Source organism: Syngnathus typhle, linkage group LG6 (genome assembly GCF_033458585.1).
Source record: "Syngnathus typhle isolate RoL2023-S1 ecotype Sweden linkage group LG6, RoL_Styp_1.0, whole genome shotgun sequence".
NCBI classification, from domain to species: Eukaryota; Metazoa; Chordata; class Actinopteri; order Syngnathiformes; family Syngnathidae; genus Syngnathus; species Syngnathus typhle.
The window spans coordinates 2287220-2312033 of NC_083743.1; the positions used below are offsets into that span (position 1 = coordinate 2287220).

The following is a 24814-nucleotide window of genomic DNA, read 5'->3' on the forward strand; positions in this document are numbered from 1 at the left end:
CCCAAACTTGGAGCCCGCGCCCGGTGGGCTGTAACTCCTCCTTCGTCTACTTTTGGGCCAACTAAAAGCTCGTCACCCTCATCTGAAAAGTCCACTCATGACCCCCGATCGCTGCTGCCTTTTGTCATGTCCATTTGGACAGGTGAGGGACGGAGGGAGGAACACTGGCAACACATTTGCGCCTCCTCGGCTCGAAAGTTTCCAAATGCACCAAATTGCAATTATTTAGCCAAAGCGGCTGCTAACATGTTTGTTGTATGGATTCGAAAGTAAACGCACAATGTGTTGATTTGTTCCACAGGACGTGCGACAGCTAGCTGCACTCTTAAATGCAAGACGAGACGACGAACACACCAGTCTGGTTTCCTCCTGTGATTTGGCGCCGTCTTCTGGTGAGTACTAGCACTGCAGGTGCTACCCATTTCAAATCCTAATAACAATGACGTGAATTTTTAGTTTATTCATCGATGACTTGGAAACATTTTCATGAAAACAACATGATTTCAAGTCAAGTCGATGAATACATCGATGAGTTAGAAACATTTTCATGAAAACATGATTTCTTTTTTTCCAACTTGTCGTTGTGTTCAGATGTACACGCCTGGGCTGCTCCCGCTGTACGATGCCGGTCCAATTCTGGACGATTGGTATTGAATGAAAACGGGCGTTTGAGGCGCCGGGTGGTAGCTGGATGAATAGGACACGGTGGGGTTGTACCGGAGTGCGTACGGGCCGCTCTTCTGGCTCAAGTAGAAGGAGTTGACGGGCGTGTATATGCTCCCCGCTGGGGTCGAGGGCCTCAGAGACGAATGTCGGGCGGCGCCGGCTTGATACGAGCCGGGCGATCTTTCGGTTGAGTTGTAGAGCGTGACGTCGCCCGGAACGATGAGACGGGGGCCGGCAGGGCCTTGCTGCTGGAAGGGCTCGGACCTCAGGCTGGCAAGACTCCGGACGGGCTGGTAGGCCATCAGAGCGTCGGGCTGGTAGGCCGTCAGAGCGTCGGGGTGGCGCTCGACGTCCACGGAGCGTTTGTCCGAGAGGCGCACGATGAACAATAACCCGGAAGCAAAGAGAAAGGCGCCCGTCACCCAGCCGATGTAGAGCGCTTCTCCCAGCTCCCGTCTCTGGGCGTCCATCAGCAGCGGGTCGTAGAAGTCCCGGATGATGACGTGGCCCGTCCACGACACGGGGATGAAGACGCAGAGGGACGCCAGCAGCTGCATGCCGCCCGCCACCGACAGGATGGCCGATTTGACTCTGCGGTTATGGCGGAAGCAGGACGTGCAGCGTAGTCCCAGCGTGGCCACCATCAGCCCCAGCCCTGACAAGGCCAGGGAGCAGCACATGAGGCCCCGGGAGGCCTGCAGCTCGGCGGGCAGGAACAGGAGCGAGTCGTACACCTTGCACTGCATCCGGATGTTGCCTTGCCTGAAGCAGTTCATCCACAAGCCCTCCCAGCGCGTCTCCATCACCACGATGTTTTCCCCGATGAACGCCGTCACCTTCCACATGGGCATCCCGGTGGTGGCGGCCGCTCCGATCAGCCCCAGCAGGCCCGCGCATACGGCGGCGAGCTCGCAAATTCCTTGGACCATCGCTCCAAGACGGGGGAAGGAAGGAACTAAACGGCAGAGGCCATCCCGCCGAGCCTGTCAGCGACGTGCCCGAGACTCAACTGGTGAGTTTGTGGACCAAGCTCACTTGAAGCTTGTTGTGGGAAAAATGCTCGGCAGGCTCCCGATTGGCTCCGACCGATGAGGGTCCCTCGGGATCGCTGCGTGTTTTGCCTTTGGCGTTATGCTGCTGGTACATACATCTAGCGCACGCACGCAGCAACTTTTGCAAACTATACCAGCATCTCATTTCGACTGGAGTTCCTCAGGGAAAGGTTGGAGGTTCACTCTCATTTTGGATCAAATGCGTCAGTCGCAAATGGAGGAATTGGATCTCTACATTTTTTCACATGAGCAACTCCCGGGATATGCTTTTTTTTTTTTTTTCTTCTTCTTCTTAAACTTTCAACTAAGCAGATGATTTCCCCTATCAGGTTTGCCTTTGCCAATGCAAAACAGTGGACAACCAATTGTTGTATCTTCTTTCAAAGCAAATTTCAGTCACATGACTTGGTAAACACAAAAGCGTCCACACCTTCAACAAGCAGTCGACTGCTCGTCACTGCCACTCGGGTTGAGGCGATGACTCGCTCAAACGTAAACACTGTGAGGAAATTAGTTTACAAAATAAAAGCAATCTATGATAAGCATGTGTACATGTACGCACAAGCTAAAAAGGTCAATCGCTGCTTTCTTATTGGAGGACCCTCGATTAGGTACACCCGCACGATCCAATTATTGGCACCATGAGCCGACGAGACCATCGATTTATCGTTACTCTAAAAAGTCAAGTGAGAAATGGGTCAACGAGAACTGCACTTCATCGCCAAGAAAAGGCCATGGGACATTTTTGCTCACTTTATTCCGCTACAAATACTAGAAACACATCTTTGTTTGCTTTGCTAGGTCATTGAAATGTGCAAGCAATTCAAACTAACAACACACAACATAGTCTACTATTGAGAAAAAAAAGCCAATCTAGTTATTGAAATGTATTTTTTTAAGTTTATCCCATGAAATGTAGAAGAAGCTATTGCTTCCGTCAGAGAATGGCCACCCCGCTGCGTACGGACGGGTACCTGGACGGCTGCCTGGACTGGTAGCTATAGCTGTAGCTGCCGGAAGGGTGCCTGGACAGGACGGGCTGGGGCTGGACCTGGGGCAGCAGGACCAGCTGCTGAGGCTGCAGCGGCTGGACGGCCCGCGGAGGAGGGTACGCCATGTAGTCCGAGTTCCCGGAGTAGATGTAGCTCCTGGCGACCTCTTTGCCCTCCGAGCGCACGTTGCAGCAGGCGAAGACGCAGCCCCCGGCCAACAGGAAGGCGCTGGCCACCCAGCCGATGTAGAGCGCCTCGCCCAGCTCCCGCCGCTGGGCGTCGATCAGCAAGGGGTTGTAGAAGTCCCGGATGATGACGTGGGCCGTCCACGACACGGGGATCAGGACGCAGATGCACGCCGCTATGATCATGGACCCGGCCACGACCAGCAGCGTCCGCTTGGCTGGCTGGTTGTCGGCGATGCACGAGGTGCACCGCAGCCCCAGCAGGCTGGTGAGGAGGCCCAGGCCGGCCAGGGCCACGGAGCAGCACATCAGCCCCCGGGCCGCCTGCAGGTCCGGCGGCAAGGCCAGCAGCGAGTCGTACACCTTGCACTGCATCCGGATGTCGGCCTGCTTGAAGCAGTTCATCCACAGGCCTTCGTAGCGGGTCTCGAAGACGATGATGTTCTCGCCGATGAAGGCCGTGACGCGCCACATGGGCATGCCGGTGCTGGCCGCCGCCCCGATCAGCCCGACGACGGTCAGAACGAGAGCCAGCAGCTCCAGCGCCGAGTTGGCCATGTCGTCCCGCTTTGGGAAGGAGTCCGTCCCCGCCGCTGGGACGTCGCCGCATCCCGACGGAGGGAGGGAGGGAGGGAGTTCACCTGCTGTGGGCGGGATTTGAAAGGCGTCGCTAGGAGACAGACTCCCCTCGGGCCGCTTCTGGCTTTGTGCAGCAAACAGGAGCTTGTTTGCTCAACGCACTCAGTTTACACCTTCTCGCCATTCCACAGAGGTGTTCATTTACCAGGCCGCAGGGCAGCGGTGAACACGTCTGCCTCGCAGTCAAGCGGTTCTGGCTTTGAAGCCACAGGCGTCAAATTCTGGTCCCCCAGGAGCGCCTGATTCAAACCATGGGCTTTTTGCAGAGGATTACTATTACCTTCATATTGATTGAAATGATCAATGAGTTTGTGGTTGGCAGCTGATATGAATTGTCCCTCTGAGCGGGCCAGACAGAATTCTTGCTTTTGCGTTTACAACGTTCCTCCGAAGCATTTCTAGATGTGATCTTTTCCCTCCACTGGAACCGCCCTCTTGGGTCAGAGCCAGTAGCATTGTAGCCCAGATTAGACTTCATCTTGTGAGCCGGTTGACGCACGGGCCGGACTTTTCGGTTTGCGAAATGTCTCCTTTGTCCTCGTGGCTCAGACATCCTGCGTGACTTTTGCCTGGTGGGTGGATCTGTGACAATGTTCCCTCCCGTTTGACCGGTCGAGCTGCATAGTCGATGACAAGCAGAGAGATAACAACACCATCACGGAAAACAAAATCAACAGGGAGCCTTTTTTTCTCCATTTATTAAGCACCGCCGGTGGTGGGCCCTTGAAATCGCAATCATCTATTTACACTTCATAAAGCCTCACTAGCAAATATAAAAATCACCTGGCAGTAATGCAAAGTATAAGAATGTGAAAACAAATTCACAATCTGTACAATGGTTTCAACAATTTGTCAAAACACACCGCTGCTTGATTGAACACATTAAAAGAATACGTTCCACAAAAAAAAACATGGAATATTTTTTTCAGCTTTTTCCAAGCGAGTTTCGAAATCGACGCCACCTGACGACCGATCAAAAAGCCACTTTCGGTCTCTGTGGAATTTTGGGCCTACCGGACCGGCGCGTAGGCCACAGAGCCCGGCGGGGGGGCGGAGTAAGCGGGCTGGTAGGCGGGCTGGTAGGAGTACGCGGGCTGGTAGTTGGCGGGCGGCCCGTACGCCGACCCGGGCCCGTACGCCGACCCGGGCTGGTAGACGTACGAGGCGGGGTTGTAGATGACCCTCTCCTCGGGCTTCTGGGTGCGCGGGGCGTGGCGAGTCAGCAGGATGACGCCGGCGGCGAAGAGCAAGGCCGACGTCACCCAGCCGATGTAGAGCGCCTCGCCCAGCTCCCGGCGCTGGGCGTCGATCAGCAGCGGGTCGTAGAACTCCTGGATGATCCGGTGGCCCGTCCAGGACACGGGGATCAGCGTGGTGACGCAGGCCAGCAGAAAGAGCGAGCCGCCCACCACCAGCACGATGTGCTTGGTGCGGGCGCGGTAGTCCACCACCTTGGTGCACTTCATCCCCACGGCCGACACGACGAGCGCGAAGAAGGTGATGGCCACCGAGGCGCACATGAGCCCGCGGGCCGCCTGCAGGTCGGGCGGCAGGAAGAGCAGCGAGTCGTACACCTTGCACTGCATCCGGATGTTGGCCTGTCTGTAGCAGTTCATCCACAAGCCCTCCCAACGCGTCTCCATCACGATGATGTTCTCCTCGATGAAGGCCGTCACCCTCCACATGGGCAGGCCCGTCACGGCCGCCACGCCGATCAGCCCGATGAAGCCGATGACCAGGGCGATCACCTCGCAGCAATAGGCGTACTTGCGCTTTCTCCTCTCGATGATCTTCTTCTCCTCGTACAGGCTGTCCTTGTTGTCGCTGTAGTCCGAGTAGGGCGCCGTGTAAGGCGCCGTGTAAGGCGCCGTGTAGGCCCCCCCCGTGTAAGCCCCCCCCGTGTAAGCCGGACGCTTCTCGTCGTAGTACGAGGCGGCGTAAGACAGAGGCGGCTTGGAGTAACCGCTGTAGGCGGTGTAGGAGGCCATTTGCTGGAGCACACTGGCGGCGCTCTCACGAGTGCCCAGGCAAGTCTGAGGAGCCCGACCGACCAGGCGAGGCGCTTATACACCCACAGAAATGCTAACGACGTCGTCGAGCAGGTCCGGCCGCTTCCGATCAAAGCGGCCGATCAAAAGCGTCAACAGGAAACTCCATTGTTTTTCGCTCTCCAGCCTTTTCGATCCATCCGGACCAGTGTCAAACAATCACAAGCGCTGATTTGATGCAGATGAGTTTCAACTAAACTTGATCAGAAATGAAAATTGAATGGAAATTCAAAATAGTCTTAACTTTGCTCGGATCCTTGGCAGAAAATACAAAGATGGCTCGTCATATTTTGATTTGATCTTGAATTGACAAAACCTGATTATTAAAACGGAATTTAAAAAAAAGTCAGATGCCAAATATGACCTGAAACAATAAAGTGGCATCTTTCACACTGTGCACTGACTGGTGAGTGAACGATGGGTTCAAAAGAACGATTCTGTTTTCAGTGAACGAATCACTTTTTTCAGTTCATATGGCTTCGACCAGTAGGTGTCGGTAATGCCCATTGAAGCTGGTGCCACCTCACCGTAAAACAAAACGAAGAAGGAAAATGACCTCACTTCCCGTTCACAAACGAGCGGTGAATTGCATTTCCCGTTCACGAACGAACGGATCTGTGAGTGAACGAGTCAGTGAGTGAGTGATTTGTATTTCCAGTTCATCGCGAGAACGGATCAGTGAGCGAACGAATCGTCACTTTCCCGTTCCCGAACGAGGCAATGCAGTTGACCGCTTGCCTTCCTTCCTTCCTTCCTTCCTCCCTTCCTTTCTTCCTCCCTTCCTTCCTTCCATCCCGTGCGTGCATCAACGGATCAGTCAGTGAACGGGTGTTGCGTCTCCCTCCTGGCGTAAACTATGGAAGCCAGAATGTCCATTGACGATTTGCCAAGGAAAGAAAGAACCACCACTTCTTTTACACGCGTTTTCTCCAAGCTAAATGCTAAGTGTATTGCATGAAGGGATGCGCCGTTATGCAACAAGGGGGAGATGATGCTTCTTTTGGGTCATCATGATTTTATAACACTTATAGTTGTTTTTAAATACCGTGCATGCATATATATGCCTAAATATTGTTTCCAATATATCTACTGCAATTTCACATTGGATTGCTGGTTTGAAATTTACTTGTATTTTTTTAAATAAACATTTATGTTCAAACATGTCTGGTGTTTTATTCCTTGTTTTTGTTTTTTTGGGCATGAAAATAAAAATCTGACATTTTGTTAACTGCTTTATATGACAATATGTGTAGGTACACCTCATGGACACTTCATGAGGTAAAAAAAATATATATAAATAAATGATTAATTGCACAGTAACAACATATACATGAGTATTTCTACACCTGGGATCGAACCAAGTTCTTATTGGGCAAGAGGCCATGTTACTCACCAGTCAGCAATTTTGACATGGCATCCAAGAGTAGTGTGCACTCTTTTGCACTAGTGATGTGCATTCCAGTTGAGTGAAAATCTTTAGAATCGGTTCACTCACCCTAACCCTAACCTCCTGATTGGCTGTTTGATCTGTGACGTCACTCGGACACTCCATTAGGTACACCGCCATTTTCAAGTATACCTAATAACAGGCCACTTTATTAGGGAAATATCATGGTCAAAGGTCAGACGCGTCAAGCTCTAGTCCTCAGGGCCGCGTTCCAACATGTTTTCCAAGTGACCCTCGTTAAGCGCACCTGCGTGAAAACTTTTAGCTCCTTTCACGTTCCGCAGTGGCTAAAAGTTTTCACGCAGGTGCGCTTAACGAGGGAATCACACGGACACTCCATTAGGTACACCGCCATCTTCAAGTGGACCTAATAACAGGCCACTTTATTAGGGAAATATCATGGTCAAAGGTCACAGGTGTCAAGCTCTAGTCCTTGGGGCCGCATTCCAACATGTTTTCTAAGATAATAAAGTGGCCACTTCATTAGGGAAATATCATGGTCAAAGCTTAAATGAAAGCGAAAAGTGCCACACCCGCCCTCACCCCCACTTTCTGATTGGCTGGTTGATCTGTGACGTCACTTGGACACTCCATTAGGTACACCGCCATTTTCGGGTGTACCTAATAACAGGCCAATTCATTAGGGAAAAATCATGGTCAAAGCTTAAATGAAAGTGAAAAGTGCCACACCCGCCCTCACCCCCACTTTCTGATTGGCTGTTTGATCTGTGACGTCGCTCGGACACTCCATTAGGTACACCGCCATTTTCAAGTGTACCTAATAACAGGCCACTTCATTAGGGAAAAATCATGGTCAAAGCTTAAATGAAAGTGAAAAGTGCCACACCTCTTGCTTGATAAGAACTTGGTTCGATCCCAGGTATAAGAATACACTTCTCTGTGCTTTTATTGTGCAATTAACCCTTTATTTATTTCTTTATTTTTACCTCGTGTAGTGTACCTATTGAAGTGTCCATGAGGTGTACCTACACATATTATCATTTAAAGCAGTTAGCCAAATGTCTGATTTTTATTTTCGTGCCCAAAAAAACAAGGAATAAAACACCAGACATGTTTGAACATAAATGTTTATTTAAAAAAAAAAAATAATATTAATAGTAAATTTCAAACTATGTAAAATTGCAGTAGATATATTGGAAACAATATTTAGGCGTATATATGCATGCACGTTATTTAAAAACAATTATAAGTGTTATAAAATCAAGATGACCCAAAGAGAAGCATCATCTCCCCGTTGTTGCATAACGGCGCATCCCAAGGAAGGAAGGAAGGAAGGAAGGAAGGAAGGAAGGAAAGAAGGAAGGAAGGAAGGAAGGAAGGAAGGAAGGAAGGAAGGAAGGCAGGAAGGAAGGAAGGAAGGAAGGAAGGAAGGAAGGAAGGAAGGAAGGAAGGAAGGAAGGAAGGAAGGAAGGAAGGAAGGAAGGAAGGAAGGAAGGAAGGAAGGAAGGCGGTCAACTGCATTGCCTCGTTCGCTAACGGGAAAGTGACGATTCGTTCCCTCACTGATCCGTTCTCCCGATGAACTGGAAATGCAAATCACTCACTCCCAGATCCGTTCGTTGGTGAACGGGAAATGCAATTCACGACTCGTTCATGAACGGGAAGTGACGTCATTTTCTTCTTCGTTTTGTTTTACGGCGAGATGGCACCAGCTTCAATGCGCATGACCGACACCCACTGGTTGAAGTCATATGAACTGAAAAAAGAACGACTCACTTTAGGAAGTGATTCGTTCACTCTCGTTCACTGAAAACAGCATCGTTCTTTTGAACCCATCGTTCACTCAGGAGCCAACACGAGTGCACTGTTCCTGTTACAAAAGGCTAAAACGATTCAAGTGTGTGAAAGTTGAGCCGCTGAAAAGGTGTGAAGCAGCCAAACTCCAGCAGGCTCGTTCGATCGAGTACTCCGGTTGACAGCCGCATGCCGCACTCAAAGTTTTTATCTGTAGAAGCGTTTAGCCTGTCAGCGAAGTAGTAGAATCTCCCCCCCCCCCCAAATAAAACCCCCCATCAACAAAACTGAATCAGAAAAGCCGTTTATTTTCACCTTAGTGCAAACATAATTGGGAGATTTAAACACATTGGCTTTTTTACCTTTTAAAAATAATACACAAGTCACATTGACAAAAATCCGATCAAATATTATATACATTTTTTTTTGCCTTAACCATTTCATGATACTGGCCACCTCTAAAATGATTTAAAATTATTTTAAAATAGAATACAATCAATATTTGCTGTCGTTGTTTTGTCCTTTCAAAATGACGTGCCATTATTTTGGAAGGTGATGATGTCATTTGATGATCTGTTTACGTGTTGCTCCACCATTTGTGTTCACAGCATTAGTTTGACCCTCAACTTCAATTAGGACTCTCAATGAAACACTTAAAGCATATTTTAATTTTTTTTCTTCTTTTTTTAAGTTTTCTTTGCCCTTTTTGCCCACAAGTCAAAGCAAAAAAAATCCGCTGAGCCGGTACCGCAAAAGCCCGGCATCACACGTACTCGTGATGCTTGTGGAAGCTGGACGGCGCCCGGCTGCTGCGCACGCTGCCGCCGCCCCTGGCGCTCAGCAGGTAGGAGCCCGCCGCGTAGGGGGCGGCGTACTCCTTGGAGCGCCGCTTGGCATAGTTGAGCAGCAGGAGGCAGCCGGTGGCCAGCAGGATGGCGCAGGTGGCCCAGCCCAGGAAGAGCGATGCCCCCAGCTCCCGCTTGCGCGAATCCACCACCCCCGGGTTGTAGAAGTTGCGGATGACCGTGTGCGCCACCCAGCACACGGGGATCAGCGTCAGCAGGCAGGCCAGCAAAAACAAGCAGCCGGCGAAGGCCGCCGTGATGTTCTTGGCCCGGGCGTCGTCCTGGCAGCAGATGCTCCTCTGCATGGAGAAACCGGCCACGACCAAGGCTATCAGCACCACTACGCAGGAGACCACCATCAGCCCCCGCGCCGCCTGCAGCTCCACGGGCAGGACGAGCAGCGAGTCGTACACCTTGCATTGCATCTTGATGTCGGCCTGGTTGTAGCAATTCATCCACAGGCCCTCCCACAGCACCTCCATCACGATCAGGTTGGCGCCGATGAAGGCCGACACGCGCCACATGGGCATGGCCGTGGCCGCCACCACGCCGAACAGGCCCAGGAAGCCCAAGACCATGGCCACGATATCCAGCTTGGCCTTCATGCTGCAGCCTCGCCCGGTGGTTCCCTCGAAATGGAGCCGAGGCTCGGCCGCCGCCGCCGCCTTCTTTTACTCGCTGCTGGACGATATCGCCAACCACGAGTGTAATGTCATCCGTCTGGTTTTATCTTCACGCTAAGTGCACCTGCCTCTTCCGTGCCAAAGCGACAGAGATTGTAAAACCAAAACTAGATGAGCCGTTGTCCGAGGTCCACTTCAAATGTTCAGGATCCAAATGAGGGATGATTACAAGCCACTATAACCACATTTGTTTTCTTTTTTGCTGGGATGGATGTGACTCAATTAAAATGTATTGCTAAAAAAAAAAAGCTAAATATTTTCCAACAAGCATTTTCCCAAAACTAAAGGCTCAAACCATGAAAGTTGAATACAACTAAACTTGGGACCAACATTTGAATACTTTTTTGTTGTATGTTTTTTATGAGTTCAGACATGCAATTTTGTGTTTCCTATCAGAGTCAACTGAAAAGCAAAGTAAAAGAATGAAAGTGGCTGAGCCGGAACAGAAACCCCAATGCTGGTCGGACCGGTTTACAGAGTGATACCGGCCTCCGGACTTCCTCAAGTAAAAACATAAACACACGCACGCACGCACGCACGCACGCACGCGTGAGACGCAATAGCGCGGTGACATCACTTGTTGTAGTTTGAATGCGTGGGAAGTCACAGAGACGTCTTTGGGTTACGATTTGGGTTATGCATACTTGACTTTGATCAGCCAGGAAAAGGCTTCCAAAAGAGCAGTTGTAGGAAACAACAGTTTTTATTGTGATATCAATCCATTTTTTATGTACAGGCACAGTCATGATAAAAATGTAGTTCCGGCCGGCAGCACAATTATTTTCACCCATCTCCCGAGCCCAGATTGGGACCACCCTTTACATTTGCTAACAAATACATTTACAATTCAATAAATAAATAAGAATAATTAAAAAAAAATGTTACTTTGTAATCCAGTGAAGACCATTAAAAACAACTGCTCGTGCAAATTCTCGGTGAGTGAGAATTCTTTTTTTTTTGAAAGGCAATACTGAAGAGCAAAAAAAAAGGAAATTTCACAGTAATCCAAAACAAAATGAAATGTTCAAGTAAAACAGGACCATGTTAAGTTAAAACCACTGAAAATGGACACAAATTGTTCCTAAAATCTACTTAGGGAACCAAAGCGGGCTAAAAAGCTGTAAAGGAAAAATGACGTGACACAAATAAAATACATATTTGCTAAAAAACTACGCAAGGCTTGACATCAGTTGCTATTAATTATTATTTCTGTGAGAACAAATATAAAATTCAATCTGAGTCACGCGTATATACATACACCATTCACACAAAGTTAGGCATAACTCTCCCTCTATATATATATACGTATTATATATATATATATATATATACGTATATATGAAATTAGGTGAAAAATCAGGATGAAGCAAAATACACTTTAAAGTGAAGTTGATTCTTGTTGAAACAATTGTATTCATTTTCCCACAACTTGCTGTTTTGCCATTAAAGAGCTGAATGACGACACCAGGTGGTTCGTGATGTTGCGAGAGTGGCAGCGAGACTGGAAGAGTCACAAAAAGAAATGTGGAAGTGGCCATTTGAGCTCAGCTCCTGGAGAAGAGCAAGTTGTGCAAATTCCCAAATCTAGGCTCATCCTGGAATTTCACCCAACTGCTTCCTGTTTCATTTGGCAAGAGCAGGCTGGGCCAGCCGCTGGCCCTCCCTCCCTACCTCTCCACCTCCCCTCCCCTCCCCTCCCCTCCCTCCCTCCCTCCCTCCCTCCCTCCCTCCCTCCCTCATGTGCAAACGCTGCCAGTCATCAAAGCACGCCATTGAGATTCCATGATTGTACGATGATTAGTTTGCGTCTGTCTAACAAGCGTTTTCAGTCGGGCGAGCTGGCCGAATGCCCGCGCAGCACCCAAACCTTAGCCCGCTGGGCGCCGTCTTCCACGGCGGCCGAGGCGTCTCCGGCGCCTCGCAGGGACAACTCGGCCACCGAGGCGTCCAGGCGGCCCCCGTCGTCCTCGTCGCTCAGAATGTCAGTCTCCTTCACCTCCTCGGGGTCTTCGTACTCCTTGAGATCAAACTGTTCTTCCACCCAGCGGTCGGTGTCGCTGGATTCCGACGACAGAAGCCGTCCGCGCTCCGACGCGTCAGCCCCCGGCTCCCGTTGGGGCTCGGCGTCGGAGACGATGTCGGTGTCGATGGTGAAGCGGTTGCGCACGAGCTTTCGCCGACCGAGGGTTCTGCTTGGCGCAGATGCTGAGGAGAGCACAGGGGAAGGCGATGAGAAGACAATGTCTCAGAGTTGCGTCATCCTGACGCTGGCGCTGACCTGCTCGGTTGATGACGGGCCTGGCGCCTTTCAGCGCGCACAGCCGTTTCCCTCCGAAGGGCACGTACTGCTGGCTGAGCGGCAGGCTCTCCGTCTTCAGCAGCTGCCGCCGGTGCTTCTCTCGCAGGATGGAGTGCACCGTCTTCACAAAGTCCTTCTTGCTCTGCGGGGAGCTGCGGGGGGCGGCGGCACCGGCTCATCAGCTTCGGCGGTGGAAGACAAAAAGAAAGCCGTCTGGTTGCTCACCTACAACACAGCTGGAAGGCCCTCTCCGGCCGGCCTTCCGACTCCGACTTGGTGTGGACGATCTCGCACACGGACGTGCCCTCGCCGTCTGAGGAGGAAACGTCCATTGGGGTTCGTTCTGGACTCCAGCGAGAAAAGTAGCCCTCTGGCTAACTGATGTAGCTCACCCGCGTTAGCCAAGGGTCTCACTTGAAGAGCGTCCGTCGGAATCATGTGACGATATCGGAAGGGGTCTTTTTCTTCCGAAGACAAAGACGCGCGGTGGGAGCCGCCCTTGACGAGAGCAACGGGACAGACACTGTCAGAGCTCAGAGCTGGACAGCAGAAATGCGGGCACTCACCATTTTCTTTTTCTGCTTGGATCCATCCTTGCACACAAAGACAACGGCCGTCTTGAACACTGAAAGATACGGCGCGCCGTCAACGTTGCGTTCGGAAATCGCCATGTGAGACAGGCGCCATACCGAAAGCGGCCATTTGGGGCTCTTTCTTCCACTTTCCTAAGGAAGCGGGTGGGTTGATCCAGGACACGCCGGTGTGGAGCAGCAAATCGCCCATGGACAAGTCGGGAACCTGACAACAAAGTTTGCTACCCGTCGGTGGAAATGGCCTGCGCGGACCTCCCGGCGTTCCCCGTACCTCCTTCTTGTCGCCGCTCTGCTCGGTGATGAGCTGGTCAAAGACGGCGCCAAACTCCTCGTGGATCTTCTGCATCTCGTTAATGTGGCTGGCCACTTTGTTCATGGCCTTCATGGCGACTGCAACGACAGCAGAGGCCGGTCAGCGCCGCTCTTATTTTCTCCTAAAGCCAACGACTCGGTCTCTTCTCACCATCCAGGTGGTAGTGTTCCTCGCTGTCCGGGTCCGTGAGCGAGTAGAGCTCCCTGAGCAGCAGAGGGTACTTGAGGACCCTCTGGATGGGCTTGATCAGATACGACTCCAACGTGGACGAATGCTGCTGCTTGGGGTTGCGCTGGTCCAGGAAGGCCTTGAAGTCGGAGTCGCTTTTGGCTGCAGAGATCACAAAGTGGTAGCAGATACGAACTTCAGCAGAACGTAAGCAGCAGGAGAGTACGCAGAGGTCAAACGCTGACAACTGCACGGCGGAGATTAATGGCGGCCGCCGGCAGATGCTCGGCGCCACCGCTGTGAGCAACAAGGTGGAACGGGGGCTCGCTCACCCTTAACGAGGACCTTGGGGACTTTGGTGTGGCCGGCGCAGAAGGCGCTGTAGATCTTGAAGCGGTCGGCGTAGTAGAGGAAGGAGCCTCCCAGGGAGAAAAGGATTTTCTAGGGATGAAGGCCACCTTAAGCAGCTGCGCGTTTTGGATGTTTTTTTGCGTCTTCTTACTTTAAACTGCTCCACTCGCTCCAACTTGTCCAGATCGGGAACCAGACGGGTGCCGTCTTCCAGAGTCTTGAGGAATTCCACCTGGAACTCCACCATTTCCGGAAGATTTCCAAAGAGAACATCCAGCTGAGGCCACAAAAGAAGGGAGGTCAGAGGAAGACACAATCGAGTAGAAAAAAAAAAAGACAACAGAAAACAGTTGCTTTGTTGCCATCGCGTGGCATTTCTACACACAGGCCACCAAATTCAAATTCTCTTGTGAGCAAACAACAAAGCTTCAAATTTGCTTTACAAACTCATTTTCAAAAAAACGAAACTTCAAATTTGCTTCACGAACCAATTTCTTTTATTTTTATGAAGCTGTGCCTGACCATTGATTTGAAGGCCCCATAAAATACGAATGCTAATGAGTTGCAACTACCATTGTAGACAAAAGTGCATGAAATCATCCTGATGGAAACACAAAATAGGAACAGCGTTTGGTACGAGCCAGTGATAATACGTAGAAGTCCGCGGCAGCAGATGGTGGACGGATGGAAGCAGCTCGCCGTCCGTGTCCAAGTAGCACATGCCGGTGGAAAAACATCCCGGCCTCCTCGCTCGCTCCCTCGCTCGCTTTCATCGTTCGGCCCTCTCGTCTTGGCACAAAGCCGTCCATTCTGACGTTATGTAAGCCACTTTGACTCGCTTCAAGGCAGCGGCAGCAGCGCCCACAGCCACACGCACACGCACACACACACACAGAGAATGCAGCGCATACCTCATCTTGAGTAAGAAAAGTCTCTTTCTGCAACGGGTTTAAATATCTCCCAATGAGGCAGTTCAGGTCCTGGCCAAAACGAATGGAAAACGGTTAGCGATGATGGCGCTATTATTGATGGGCTAACCAATGTACCTAATGAAGCGGCTGCACAAGCAATCGGGATCCTCACCTTGACGTAGGTGCGCTCCGTCTCCACTAGCTCGCCGATGACCTTGCGCAGCTTGTCGGCGTCCGAGAGCTGCCGGAGCGCCGGCGGGAACGGCGAGTCCGGGCTGGGCGAGGACGCGCATTCCGAAGGATTCATGTCATGGAGGCTGCGGCAGAAGGCCGACACCTGCTCCGTGTTCTGAGCAGAAAAGGAAAACAATGATCAAGTGTGCGGCAGCTCACCCACGCGCCAACTTCCAGAGCACACCCATTTGGGACTGAATATAGAAAGAAAGAAATAAAAAAGATATCTATACGTGTGTGTGTGTGTCATAACAACAACTCTGACATTGTTTTCCTCCTACGTATGCCGCTGCCACCCTAAGTGACTCATCTCATCTCACGCCACCATCCAAATAATGCACATGACATACAGGAGGAGGGTTGCCATGGAGACCGGCCCTGATGTGCACTACACTGTCATTTGGCAGAGAAAGGGGCAAATCTAGGCAATCCATCACTTGCGTCACTTTGTTCAGCTTCCGAATGACTGACAAATCTCAAGACATTTTTCGAAAGTTTGTGGTTTACAAATTCCCCAAGGTTTGGCCTCAGAAGTATCCCCCCCTCCAAAAGGAAGTAGGGCTTCAAATTTGCCTCGGAAGCCAGAGCAGAATCATTTACAAGATGAAGAAATAGGGCTTTGTCAATTTGACACTGCAGAGGCGTGAATAAAGTGACCCAAAAAGCAACGCTGTATCCTCTCTCTCTCTCTCTCTCTCTCTCTCGCTCGCTCGCTCTCTTCCAGGTGCAGCACACATGCATCATCAACATCATCAACATCAGCGGCGGCGACTCCCGTCCTGCCAAACGTGCGGCAAGAAAAGGAGAAACAGAAGACAAACTTGTTTGGACCTCACCAGATGGAGCATGTCAAAAAGCGAGTCGCAGGAGCGCTTCCTGGGCTGACTCCACTTGAGAGACGACATGGCCACAAACACGCACCCAGACTTTGTCTTTTAATCGAGCTTCATTTGGCGCCTGAGCGCGCCGCGCACAACGCCATCTCTTCTCGAAAAAGCCAAAGCCAGCTGAAGGACGAGCCCGGGAAGACGCCGGCCGGCCGGCCGGGCCGCCTCCTCACCAGCCTTCCACCCACGTCTGCTACGCTACGCTTCTGCCCGCCTCTTCGTTGTGTGCTAATGCAAGGGAAAAGAGGGAGGAAGGGACTCATCTCTGTGGCTTGGTGGGGGCCTTCTGGAGTGGGAGCTGGTGCAAGTGAGCAGAGTATGTGTGTGTGTGTGGAGGGATTCTGCAACTAATTCATCAAAAGGGGCTTTTTAGGTAGTAGTTTAGATCCTCTTCTGATTAGGCTTTCCAATTCAAGGGGAAGGCTTCTAATTAGAGTTGCACGTTAAAGGCTTGGTTGATAGTTTCAAATGAGCCAAAGTTAGAAATTCAAATGAAGCTTTTCATCTTGGTTAGGTTTTATTTTGATGCAATAGTGAGCTGGTTTTTAGGGAGGCTCGCCCCGGCCGGCCATGGCCTGTCCTGTCCTCTCGAGAGAAAATGTCAGTGTGGGTGAAAAAGCACCAAATGTTGCGTCCAGGCTGGCCGGGAGATAGCGAGGTGCCACTTAGCACTCGCCGTCGTGCCAGAACAAAAAAACTGCTAAATGTCCTTCTTAAGTTTGTCTCCCTCCCTCCCTCCCTCCGCTTGTTTTCCAATCCCAGCCGAGCAAATGTGAAGACAACTGGAAGGCCAACAAGCTCGTGGTTATGCAAGGCAACATTTTTTTCCCCTGTTGATGGAATAAAACTCAAAGTTGTGGAGCTGTCATTTTTTAACCTTTTTCCTAAACTTATTATTGCCATGCTACTATTTTATTGTCAACCCAAATATTCATGATAGCAATGTTTGAGAGCGTTTTCTTACCTGGCCGCACTCGTCCAAGTGGCCAAAGCACTCGGCGTCGTCATCCAAGCTGTCTCCCGAACTTTCCAGCAGCAGCCCGGCGCTGTCGTCCAGGATCTCCTCTGCCGACACACGGTGACCAAATCAGGGTTCGCTTCTCGGGTTAGGTTTTCCGATCTACGGTCCACTTGCACGGGGAAGCACACATGAGCAACGTGCGCCACCCGCAGGCCTGAAGTGGAACATCCTTGGCCGACTTGACAGATGTTGAGGACCGTTTGGTGTTTTGTCTGCGACCCGGTCACCTTGGCTCTGGGAAAAGATGTCTGTGTAGGGGTCGGCGTCAGAGCGGCGCGGCGGCAGGAAGCAGAGCTGGCCGCGGCCCAGCGGCGGCAGCGCGCTGACGGTCAACGCCAGCGACGAGAGCGAGAAGGCCGCCTTCATGTCGGAGAAGTCCAGGCTGTGGGCCTCCTTCCCGTTCAGCTCCAGGATCTCATCCCCCGCGTTCAGACCTGGCCGAGAATACGAGAAGCAACGGCTGTCATCGCTCAACGCAATGAGTGACCATCGACATGAATATCATTTATGAAATCCAAAGGATTCGATGAAAAATATGGTAACCAGCACCAACAAAACGCAGGTGACTTGGACTAGCCGCATAACGAAATATTGTAAGGCTTTTTAATAAAAAAAGAAATAAAATGATTTATTTAAATATGATTATCATTTGTTTAATGAAAGACTACGTAAAGCAAAGCTTTTGGTGTTGTTGCTCAGCCTTTGGAATAAACACACTTGCAAACGTGTCGGCTTATTTGCTTCGAGTGGCGTCAGACCTTTGGCAAAGGCCAGCCCGCCCGCCCTCACGTCCGTGATGTAAAGCTGCTGCACTCGGTCCTCCTCAACCACCGAGATGGAAAAACCTGGAGGAGCGGGATCAAGAGCGTTCACTTTTAGGACGAGCAGAAATACGACAGGCGGATGCCTTTCCTACCGTAACCAATCATGCACGACTCGTCTCGGTCAAACCGGACCACTTTTGTGATCTTGGAGCACAGCTCGACTTCTCTGTAAAGCTGTTGCCGGATAAGACCAGACGTTAAGGTGGACGACACAAGTTCTGATGCCAGAGTTCTGCTTTCAAACGTACCAGGTCGCACACGTCCTCCTCCGGTTTGGGGACGTAGTACTGCACTCGGTTGTCCATGAGGAACTTGAGCCGAAGGTAGTGCTTGGTGGGGTCCAGCTGGTGGGCCTGCACACGACCAGCAACGACAAATGCGGACTTGAGCTTCTGCGCCACTCAAACCCAATTTTTCTTTTGGCGAGCCGAGCCGAGCCGAGCCACCTTGCAGATGCTTTCCAGCACGCACAGCGCCGACTCTCCGGGCTGGATGATGCTCAGCACCGGCTGGTCGTTGGGCAAACACACCCAGGACGGGGTGAGGTGCTCGGGCACCCAGATGTCGCTCTCGGCGCCGGGCCCGGGAACGCTATTGCCGGGTGCCGCCTCCTCGCTCGGCGGCTACGGGACACCGGATTCGCATCGTTTGACCCCGTTTGGAGCCCAGTCACCCGTTTGGGAGTCTCCTCACCTGGCGCTCCTTTGCCGCCGACTCGGCGTAAAGCCCATCCGCGGTCCTCTTCGCCAGCTCTTCGCCGTCCGCAAATACCTGCTGGCCCAACAACAGCCCCGTTAGTGTGCGCTGAGAAGTGCAAAGCAAGCGTAACGGGCCCGCCAGCGACCTGGTTGATGCTGGGGTGAGCTCTGGTCTTCTTCTTGGAGGTGGTGTCCAAACCCCAGAGGGACGAGAAGCGGCTCTTGCGCTTGCCGCCGCAGGAGCGCGACATGGCGTGCGCTCGCCGCCTCACGCCGCTCTCCGTGCGAGCCGCCACCTGAGGCCACAACTTTCATGTCAATTTGGAGTCATCGAGTATTTAAAGAAGTGCCGCCAGACCGCTCGCTATTTAGCACCTTCCTTTGGAACATTTGCATCCCGATAACAAAGGAAAAGAGACACAGACAGACATCTTGTCAAGAAGAGAGAAAGCAAATGCTGGCTGTCTTCCACTCTTGTCTTTTGTTTACTTGCGAGGCCTTCCCGCGTGTCCAATTCATTGGCGCCTCACGCGGGCCACGGCTGTCGTGGGTCGTCATTACAACAAGCCTCGATTGGATGGAGGGGCAGGCTTTCAAGCTAGGCTTGGGGTTTCAAAGTAGGGCTTCAAACTAGGGTTAGGGTTTCAAGCTAGGGTTAAAAAAAAACTTCAAAAACAACACAAAATAATGACTAAACACGGCACTTGCATAAATGGGTGACTTACCAGCGCGTGGAAGGACGAGACGGAGAAGATGCCCAGGCGGCCCATGGCCAGCTTGGTGGGGCGCGAGGCGAAGGCCAGCAGGCGCTTGGGGTTGGGCAGCTCGCCACCCTGCAGGCTGGCCAGGTAGCAGCGGAAGCGGAACAAGTCCATGTGGAACTGCTCCAGGTTCTGCTCCCACAAGAAGATCTGCCGGAGAAGACGCTTTCACTTTCCACGCCCGCCGCCGCCACTTCACTGGGGCACCGGAGCGAGCCAACCGACCCAGTTTGGGAGAGGCGAGCCGTCGGTGGCTGCCAAGAGAGCGACAATGCCGCCGCCGCGCATTCCGCTGGCTGCCACGGGTTTTTTTTCTATTCACTTGGGCACAATGCGAAACCTGACACTGACCCAAAGGAACCGCCCAGACCCGCTGGCACTCATTCAAGAAGGGGGATGGTTGTTTTTGTTTTTCACTTTACCAATCTCAATCAACTCTTTTCAGAAGTTTGCTGGTCTTGCGCACACGTACGTACCTGATCCAGGATGGTCTTGCGTTTCTTGCCGTCGGTGACGGAGGACAGCTGCATGTCGCCCATCTTCTTCATCTTCTCGTCCATGTCGATCTTCTGCTCCAGCTTCTTGATTTCGGCGCGCAGCAGGCGCACCGTGTCCTCGCGCCGGTGCTGCCTGGCCACAGCGGTGGCGCACGCCGAGTGGATGGCCGTGATCCAGTTCTCCAGCTCCGTCTGGCTGCACGTCTGCCCGCAAATTATGGACAATTTCAGCAGGGGAAACCAGAATCGAAATTCGACAATTGCCTGGGCCGCGTGCCCCGAAGCTCCTATCCCGATACTTTTGTCCGCACCTGTCTCGACTGTGTTACCTGGAACAAGAAGGCATCTCCCAGCGTGTTGCTGAGGCAGAAGACAAAATCCTTTTTGGGGTGCTCGGGTACGGCCTGCACGATGCTGTTGTCGGCCCAGATGGCGTACTTGGGGATGCTGGCGTTGTCGATTCCCGAGCGCCCGTCCGTCTCGTAGAAGAACAGCGTGCAGCCTGACCGGGATTGGGAGAAGTTGACGGAAAGCGGAGAAGCCAAAGATCCACTGCATGTTTGAAGAACGTGAAGGTCGCACCAACCTTTGAGGGACACCCAGTAGCTCTTCCACTTGCGTCTGGCGGCCGACTCCACCTTCTTGCTTTTCTTGTGCACCAGGAAGTTCTTGACGGCGAGCCTCCCCGCCTTGCGCACCGTCCCCTGCGCGCCCAGCAGCGCGTCCGACTGGTAGGCGGAGCTCATGGTGCTCTGCTCGTCGCTCAGCACCTCCTCCAAACTCTCCGTCTGGCACGAGCTCATCTCCAGCTCCTGGCGGAAGTTCTCGTAGATGCCCTGGGCGGAGTCGGCGGTCCCGCCGCCGGTGCCGCCGGCAAAGGCGTCGCCGCCCGCCGCCGAGTCGACGGAGAAGGAGGCCGACATGGTCTTGTAGCGGCGGGACTCGGCCTCGGCCGTCACCCCGTCGATGCCGCTGTCGTCGTACTCGCTGCCCTCGCCGGCGGTGACGTCCTGCGGGGGGGCCCGTGACGGGTGAGACGGCATGATGACCGCGTGCGCTTCATCGCAATCCAGCAGAGCGGATCCCGAGTATTTCTTTTTCTTAAACGGCCTCCCTGACTCCAAAATTGAGGCGAGGCTGAGGTCATCTGACCTAGGTCCAAGGACTAACCCTTTTCAGAAATGGAGCATCCTCGAGAGTTTCAAAAAGAAGTCGCCCGGCACAAAAAGTTTCTGTTCTACACAAGACCACCGCTGTTGTTCAAGTGCAAGCTGCCCTCGCTGTGGCACCGCCGCGTCTGCACCCCCTTCTTCTCCCCCACCCACCCACTCTTGCTCCTACACACATGGCCAAAGGCTCCTGGGAGATGGAAACGGGGGGGGGGGGGGGAACGCAGAACTGGGCCTAATCACGTGATCCAATCATGCGCTCCATTCAGCGGCGGGTCTTGAGGGAGGGGCGCCTCGCCGTGACATTATTTTTACTCTGACACTCTTCCACGGGCCTCCGCTCATTAGCATGACAAAAGATTTCAAACGGGGAGTGACTTTAAACTCGGCCCCCCCAGAACCTGAACCAAGAAAAACAAGCAGCAGGGAAAATAGGAGCTTTCCTCAGACTGTTAATCTGATTGTGCGGCTTAGTTATGCGGCAGACACAATAAAAAGGGGAATAAAGGAGAGGTGGAAGGTGAGGGGTTGTTGGAGAGGCAAACGAGACCTTCAAGCCCGCCCCATTTGGATTCCAGACTGGTTCTCAAACTCCATGCAGAGAGAAAACAAGGTACAGTGGCTGGTGGCGTTTATACGACGCACAAGAACATTGATTTACAGCTCAGCACAGGCCCAAGTTGAAAAAATTCAATGTGTTTGAGGTCAAACGCGGTGACAATGGCATGCCTTTGGAATCTTCCAGATTCAAGACACTATACTGAATGTAACCTAACTATTATATTTTGGGGCAACGTATTGTTTTTTTTTTTTGTGCTGGCGTTGGCGCCCTCTAGCGGCGAGTCATACAATTCGTCATGGGCTTTGGCTACTTGCAGGCAAATAATAAGAATTTCAGCCTTTAAAAAAACCATTATAGCTTACCTGGATGGTCTGCGCCCTCCTGCCCTGCACACTCAAGGTGGTCCGGAGTCCCGGCGGGCCTTCGGAGAGGCAGTGCGAGCGCCGACACGGCAGAGTGAAGGCGCCGTACGTGTTGCCGTCCTCCTCGGCCATCATCTTATCGTCTCGGCCCTCGGCGCCGAGCCGCTGGCCGTCGTGCCACTTGACGTAGCGGCCGGCGTGGCCGTAGAGTTCGTCAAAGGAGTTGGCCCGCTCCATGCAGTCGGCGGGGCCGGAGCGCAGCGGGCCGTCGTGCTCGGCGCAAGGGGTGATCATCTCCTCCGTGCTGGTCAGGTGGTCCTGGCTGAGGTCCGACAGGGAGAAGTCCAGGCTGTCGTCCCGCCACGTGTCGGCCGACTTGGATCGCTTCTTGTTGAAGCCGCCGGCCTCCTTGGAGCTGTCCCGGGCGTCCTGGAGGTACGTGACCTCGCCCGCCGCGTACGCGTCCTCGTCCTGCATCTCGTCCGCCGTGGGTCCGGGAAGCGTGATGAGCGCGGTGGCGCCGGGACTGGCCGGGGCGTGGTGGAAGGACATGGGCCTCAGGTTCATGGCCACCCGGTCCACCCAGATGGGGCTTCCAAAGTCCGGCAGGACGGCGCTCTCGTCGAAGGGCTCCGGGCCGTTTTCGGCCAGGGACTGCGGGATGCTGGGGGTGCTGCTGGAGCGGGTGCTGGCCTCCGAGTTCCGGTGCTCCATCTTGCCCGACGAGGCGCGCCGGCAGCGCCGCGACTTGTTGGAGATGCGCAGCGAGCGCGACATTTGCTTGCGCGACAAATAGCCACCTTCCGTAGCGAAGAAGGCATGCTCGCCGTGCTGGCTCTCCGCATTTCCCATGATTCAGCCGCTGAAGAACATCAAAAGGTCGCAAATGACCCCACCAAACAACAACAAGGCGGCGGCGGGCGTGGGCCTACCTGCGGGACGGACGCAAATTGCCTGACATGGTGCTCATGGGCCAAACTTCTGCCTTTGGTACAACTGGAGGGGGGAGAAGACACGGCAAGGTCAGTGAAAAAAGCTTCCGAAAAACTAACAAGCGCGGTAGTGCTAGGCTCATTTTGGAGCAGATTGGGGGGTTACCCAAGCTGGGCAATTGGAAACAGCAGATTGGGTCAAAGATTGGATTCCGGCAGGCTGAAGGAAGGGGGGGGGGGGGGTGCTTATGTAAACTGGTGCTGACCCCGTTTTTTTTCCCCTTCATTCTGCTCGCTCATCACCTTTTGTCGGCACCGCAGTGTTCAATGTTTGATGCCCAAGGACGGCCTTTCTCATTGGCTGCGACGTTCAGGAGGGCAAACCAGATGAGAGGGAAAAGGCCGACTCATCTCTTCGGGATTGAGAGCCACAAAATGGTTCGAGAAGGAAGGAAGGAAAAAGTCATTACCAAAGTGGCTGGCAGTTTAAAAAAAAAAAAAAAAGAAGCTGCTAGTGGTAGGGGAAAAAAAAAACCTTTAAAAAAGAAAAAGCCACAACCAATCCAAATGAGCACATATCACCCTGTCAACATCGAATCGGAAAAGAGACGCCATCCATTAGGCAAGGCCAAAGTGTCAAATGCGCTTCAAGGCAAAAACACAACATAAAACAATGTCCCTCAAACCTTTACGATCAAAGCACTTGACGTGAGAGGAGGCGCTTCATCCGGGTTCGTCTCGTCGCTTTGCCGCCACCTTGTGGCAGCTATAGGCAAATCTATTCGGTGCGTCAATTCGCATCTTTGCAAAGTCGTAGACAGCAGACAAGTTTCACGACAAAACTGCACCTGAATCCGCGCATCGCAATTTTTTACGAGCATCCCTGAAATATGCGACCGGCGTTGTTATTGAAGAGCACCTGAAGCTCCCTCCGTCGGGCCTGTCGGAACACGAGAGGCTTTTGCCTTTTCCTCCGCCCAGAGGACAAAAACAGTCAAGATGCTTGTCATTTGATGGAACAGCTGGACAAACTGACACTTGAAAACATCCGCGCACTTCTTCAGCGATGAGAGAAGCAAGAATGTAGCGCAGCCATTAGTGACAAGCTCCAACACACAAGGCTGTAATTTGAACACTCCACATGGCGTGGAGATAATGACACTGTGACTCCAAAAGCTGGAATGGGGGAGCAGAAGATGCTCCTCCAATTTCCACACGACTTCACCGCACTGGTAAATACTACAAATGTTGGCAAGACATGTTTGGACTTTTTGGTATTTGCTCAAATTGAAGGGGTTTCGTCTGAAACCATTTTTGGAAAATTGAGCAGATTTGAAACGAGTTTAGTTCTTTGGTGTCACTAACAAACATCACATGTTGACAAAAACAATAGCTGCTTGTTCTACTATGCAAGCTCACAACAAAAAGCGTCCTGGCTAATATTATTAGCACAGCGGGTGACCTCGGGTTGGCCTTCTCCCCATCCAAGCAGCCACGCACTCGTACTTGAGGAAGACAAACAAGCAAGCAAGCAGGCTGATGGGATTTCCTTCCCAATTGATTTCCCGGGACGCCGCTGACCCGTCCGACCCGACACGAGAGGCTCAGGTGGCGTGGGCTAACAAGACCTCTTCAGCCTACTCTGCTTGTCTTTGACGTGCCCTTAGGAAAATGGCGGAATTTCCAGCAAGCTTGACTAGCTGCATATTTATTTGCTTGTTTGAGGATGTGAACCAGCGGCAGTTTGTGTATCTGCGGCCGCTCGCTCCCTCTTGCCTCAAGTTTGTCCGGCACACTGAGAGCGGATAACCTTTCAGCATTCTTTTTATGAGGCTCCGGCGGCTTTGAGCAAGTGTGACGCGGCCATCAGGCGCCGCCGTTATGAAGTCATTAGGCGGCTTTTGTCTCAGCGTTTGTAAC

At 52.4% G+C, this 24814-nt stretch overlaps 5 protein-coding genes and 1 long non-coding RNA gene across 10 annotated transcripts in view; 1 reads left to right on the plus strand and 5 right to left on the minus strand.

Annotated features, from left to right (window-relative positions):
- On the plus strand, positions 1-17692 carry LOC133155926 (uncharacterized). 2 transcript variants are annotated; one of them, XR_009714748.1, is made up of 5 exons: positions 1-142; positions 302-392; positions 10709-10817; positions 14221-14335; positions 15150-17692. It is a non-coding gene; the product is annotated as an uncharacterized LOC133155926 (long non-coding RNA). The 2 variants fall into 2 exon arrangements; XR_009714749.1 differs by lacking the exon at positions 14221-14335 and having other exon boundaries at positions 15906-17692.
- Positions 441-1715, minus strand: LOC133155920 (claudin-8-like). Its single transcript, XM_061281596.1, has one exon. It carries the CDS (start codon positions 1593-1595, stop codon positions 588-590), a length of 1008 nt encoding a protein of 335 aa, XP_061137580.1. The 5' UTR covers positions 1596-1715; the 3' UTR covers positions 441-587.
- On the minus strand, positions 2458-3492 carry cldn8.1 (claudin 8.1). The gene has a single exon (XM_061281599.1). The coding sequence runs from the start codon at positions 3451-3453 to the stop codon at positions 2656-2658; it is 798 nt and encodes a 265-aa protein (XP_061137583.1). The 5' UTR covers positions 3454-3492; the 3' UTR covers positions 2458-2655.
- Positions 4215-5591, minus strand: LOC133155921 (claudin-8-like). The gene has a single exon (XM_061281597.1). The coding sequence runs from the start codon at positions 5520-5522 to the stop codon at positions 4545-4547; it is 978 nt and encodes a 325-aa protein (XP_061137581.1). The 5' UTR covers positions 5523-5591; the 3' UTR covers positions 4215-4544.
- LOC133155925 (claudin-4-like) lies at positions 9073-10472 on the minus strand. The gene has a single exon (XM_061281600.1). The coding sequence runs from the start codon at positions 10232-10234 to the stop codon at positions 9548-9550; it is 687 nt and encodes a 228-aa protein (XP_061137584.1). The 5' UTR covers positions 10235-10472; the 3' UTR covers positions 9073-9547.
- The window catches only part of tiam1b (TIAM Rac1 associated GEF 1b), an 18301-nt gene continuing 5534 nt past the window's right edge, over positions 12048-24814 (minus strand). For 2 of the 4 annotated variants that reach the window (XM_061281590.1, XM_061281589.1), the window contains exons 2-27: positions 22895-22958; positions 21963-22824; positions 20456-20879; positions 20199-20371; positions 19849-20073; positions 19337-19522; positions 18758-18907; positions 18607-18684; positions 18360-18536; positions 18162-18266; positions 18006-18087; positions 17848-17934; positions 17317-17523; positions 17033-17133; positions 15120-15296; positions 14948-15016; positions 14188-14313; positions 14018-14126; positions 13668-13847; positions 13476-13594; positions 13301-13409; positions 13178-13236; positions 13004-13109; positions 12837-12924; positions 12591-12763; positions 12048-12517 (exon numbers count right to left, since the gene is read on the minus strand). In XM_061281590.1, coding sequence (XP_061137574.1) covers positions 12138-12517; positions 12591-12763; positions 12837-12924; positions 13004-13109; positions 13178-13236; positions 13301-13409; positions 13476-13594; positions 13668-13847; positions 14018-14126; positions 14188-14313; positions 14948-15016; positions 15120-15296; positions 17033-17133; positions 17317-17523; positions 17848-17934; positions 18006-18087; positions 18162-18266; positions 18360-18536; positions 18607-18684; positions 18758-18907; positions 19337-19522; positions 19849-20073; positions 20199-20371; positions 20456-20879; positions 21963-22814 — 4542 coding nt within the window. In that variant the 5' untranslated portion in view covers positions 22815-22824; positions 22895-22958 and the 3' untranslated portion in view covers positions 12048-12137. Of the gene's footprint in view, positions 12518-12590; positions 12764-12836; positions 12925-13003; positions 13110-13177; positions 13237-13300; positions 13410-13475; positions 13595-13667; positions 13848-14017; positions 14127-14187; positions 14314-14947; positions 15017-15119; positions 15297-16017; positions 16063-17032; positions 17134-17316; positions 17524-17847; positions 17935-18005; positions 18088-18161; positions 18267-18359; positions 18537-18606; positions 18685-18757; positions 18908-19336; positions 19523-19848; positions 20074-20198; positions 20372-20455; positions 20880-21962; positions 22825-22894; positions 22959-23197; positions 23308-24814 lie in introns of all 4 variants that reach the window. The other 2 variants (XM_061281592.1, XM_061281591.1) reach the window with 2 other exon arrangements.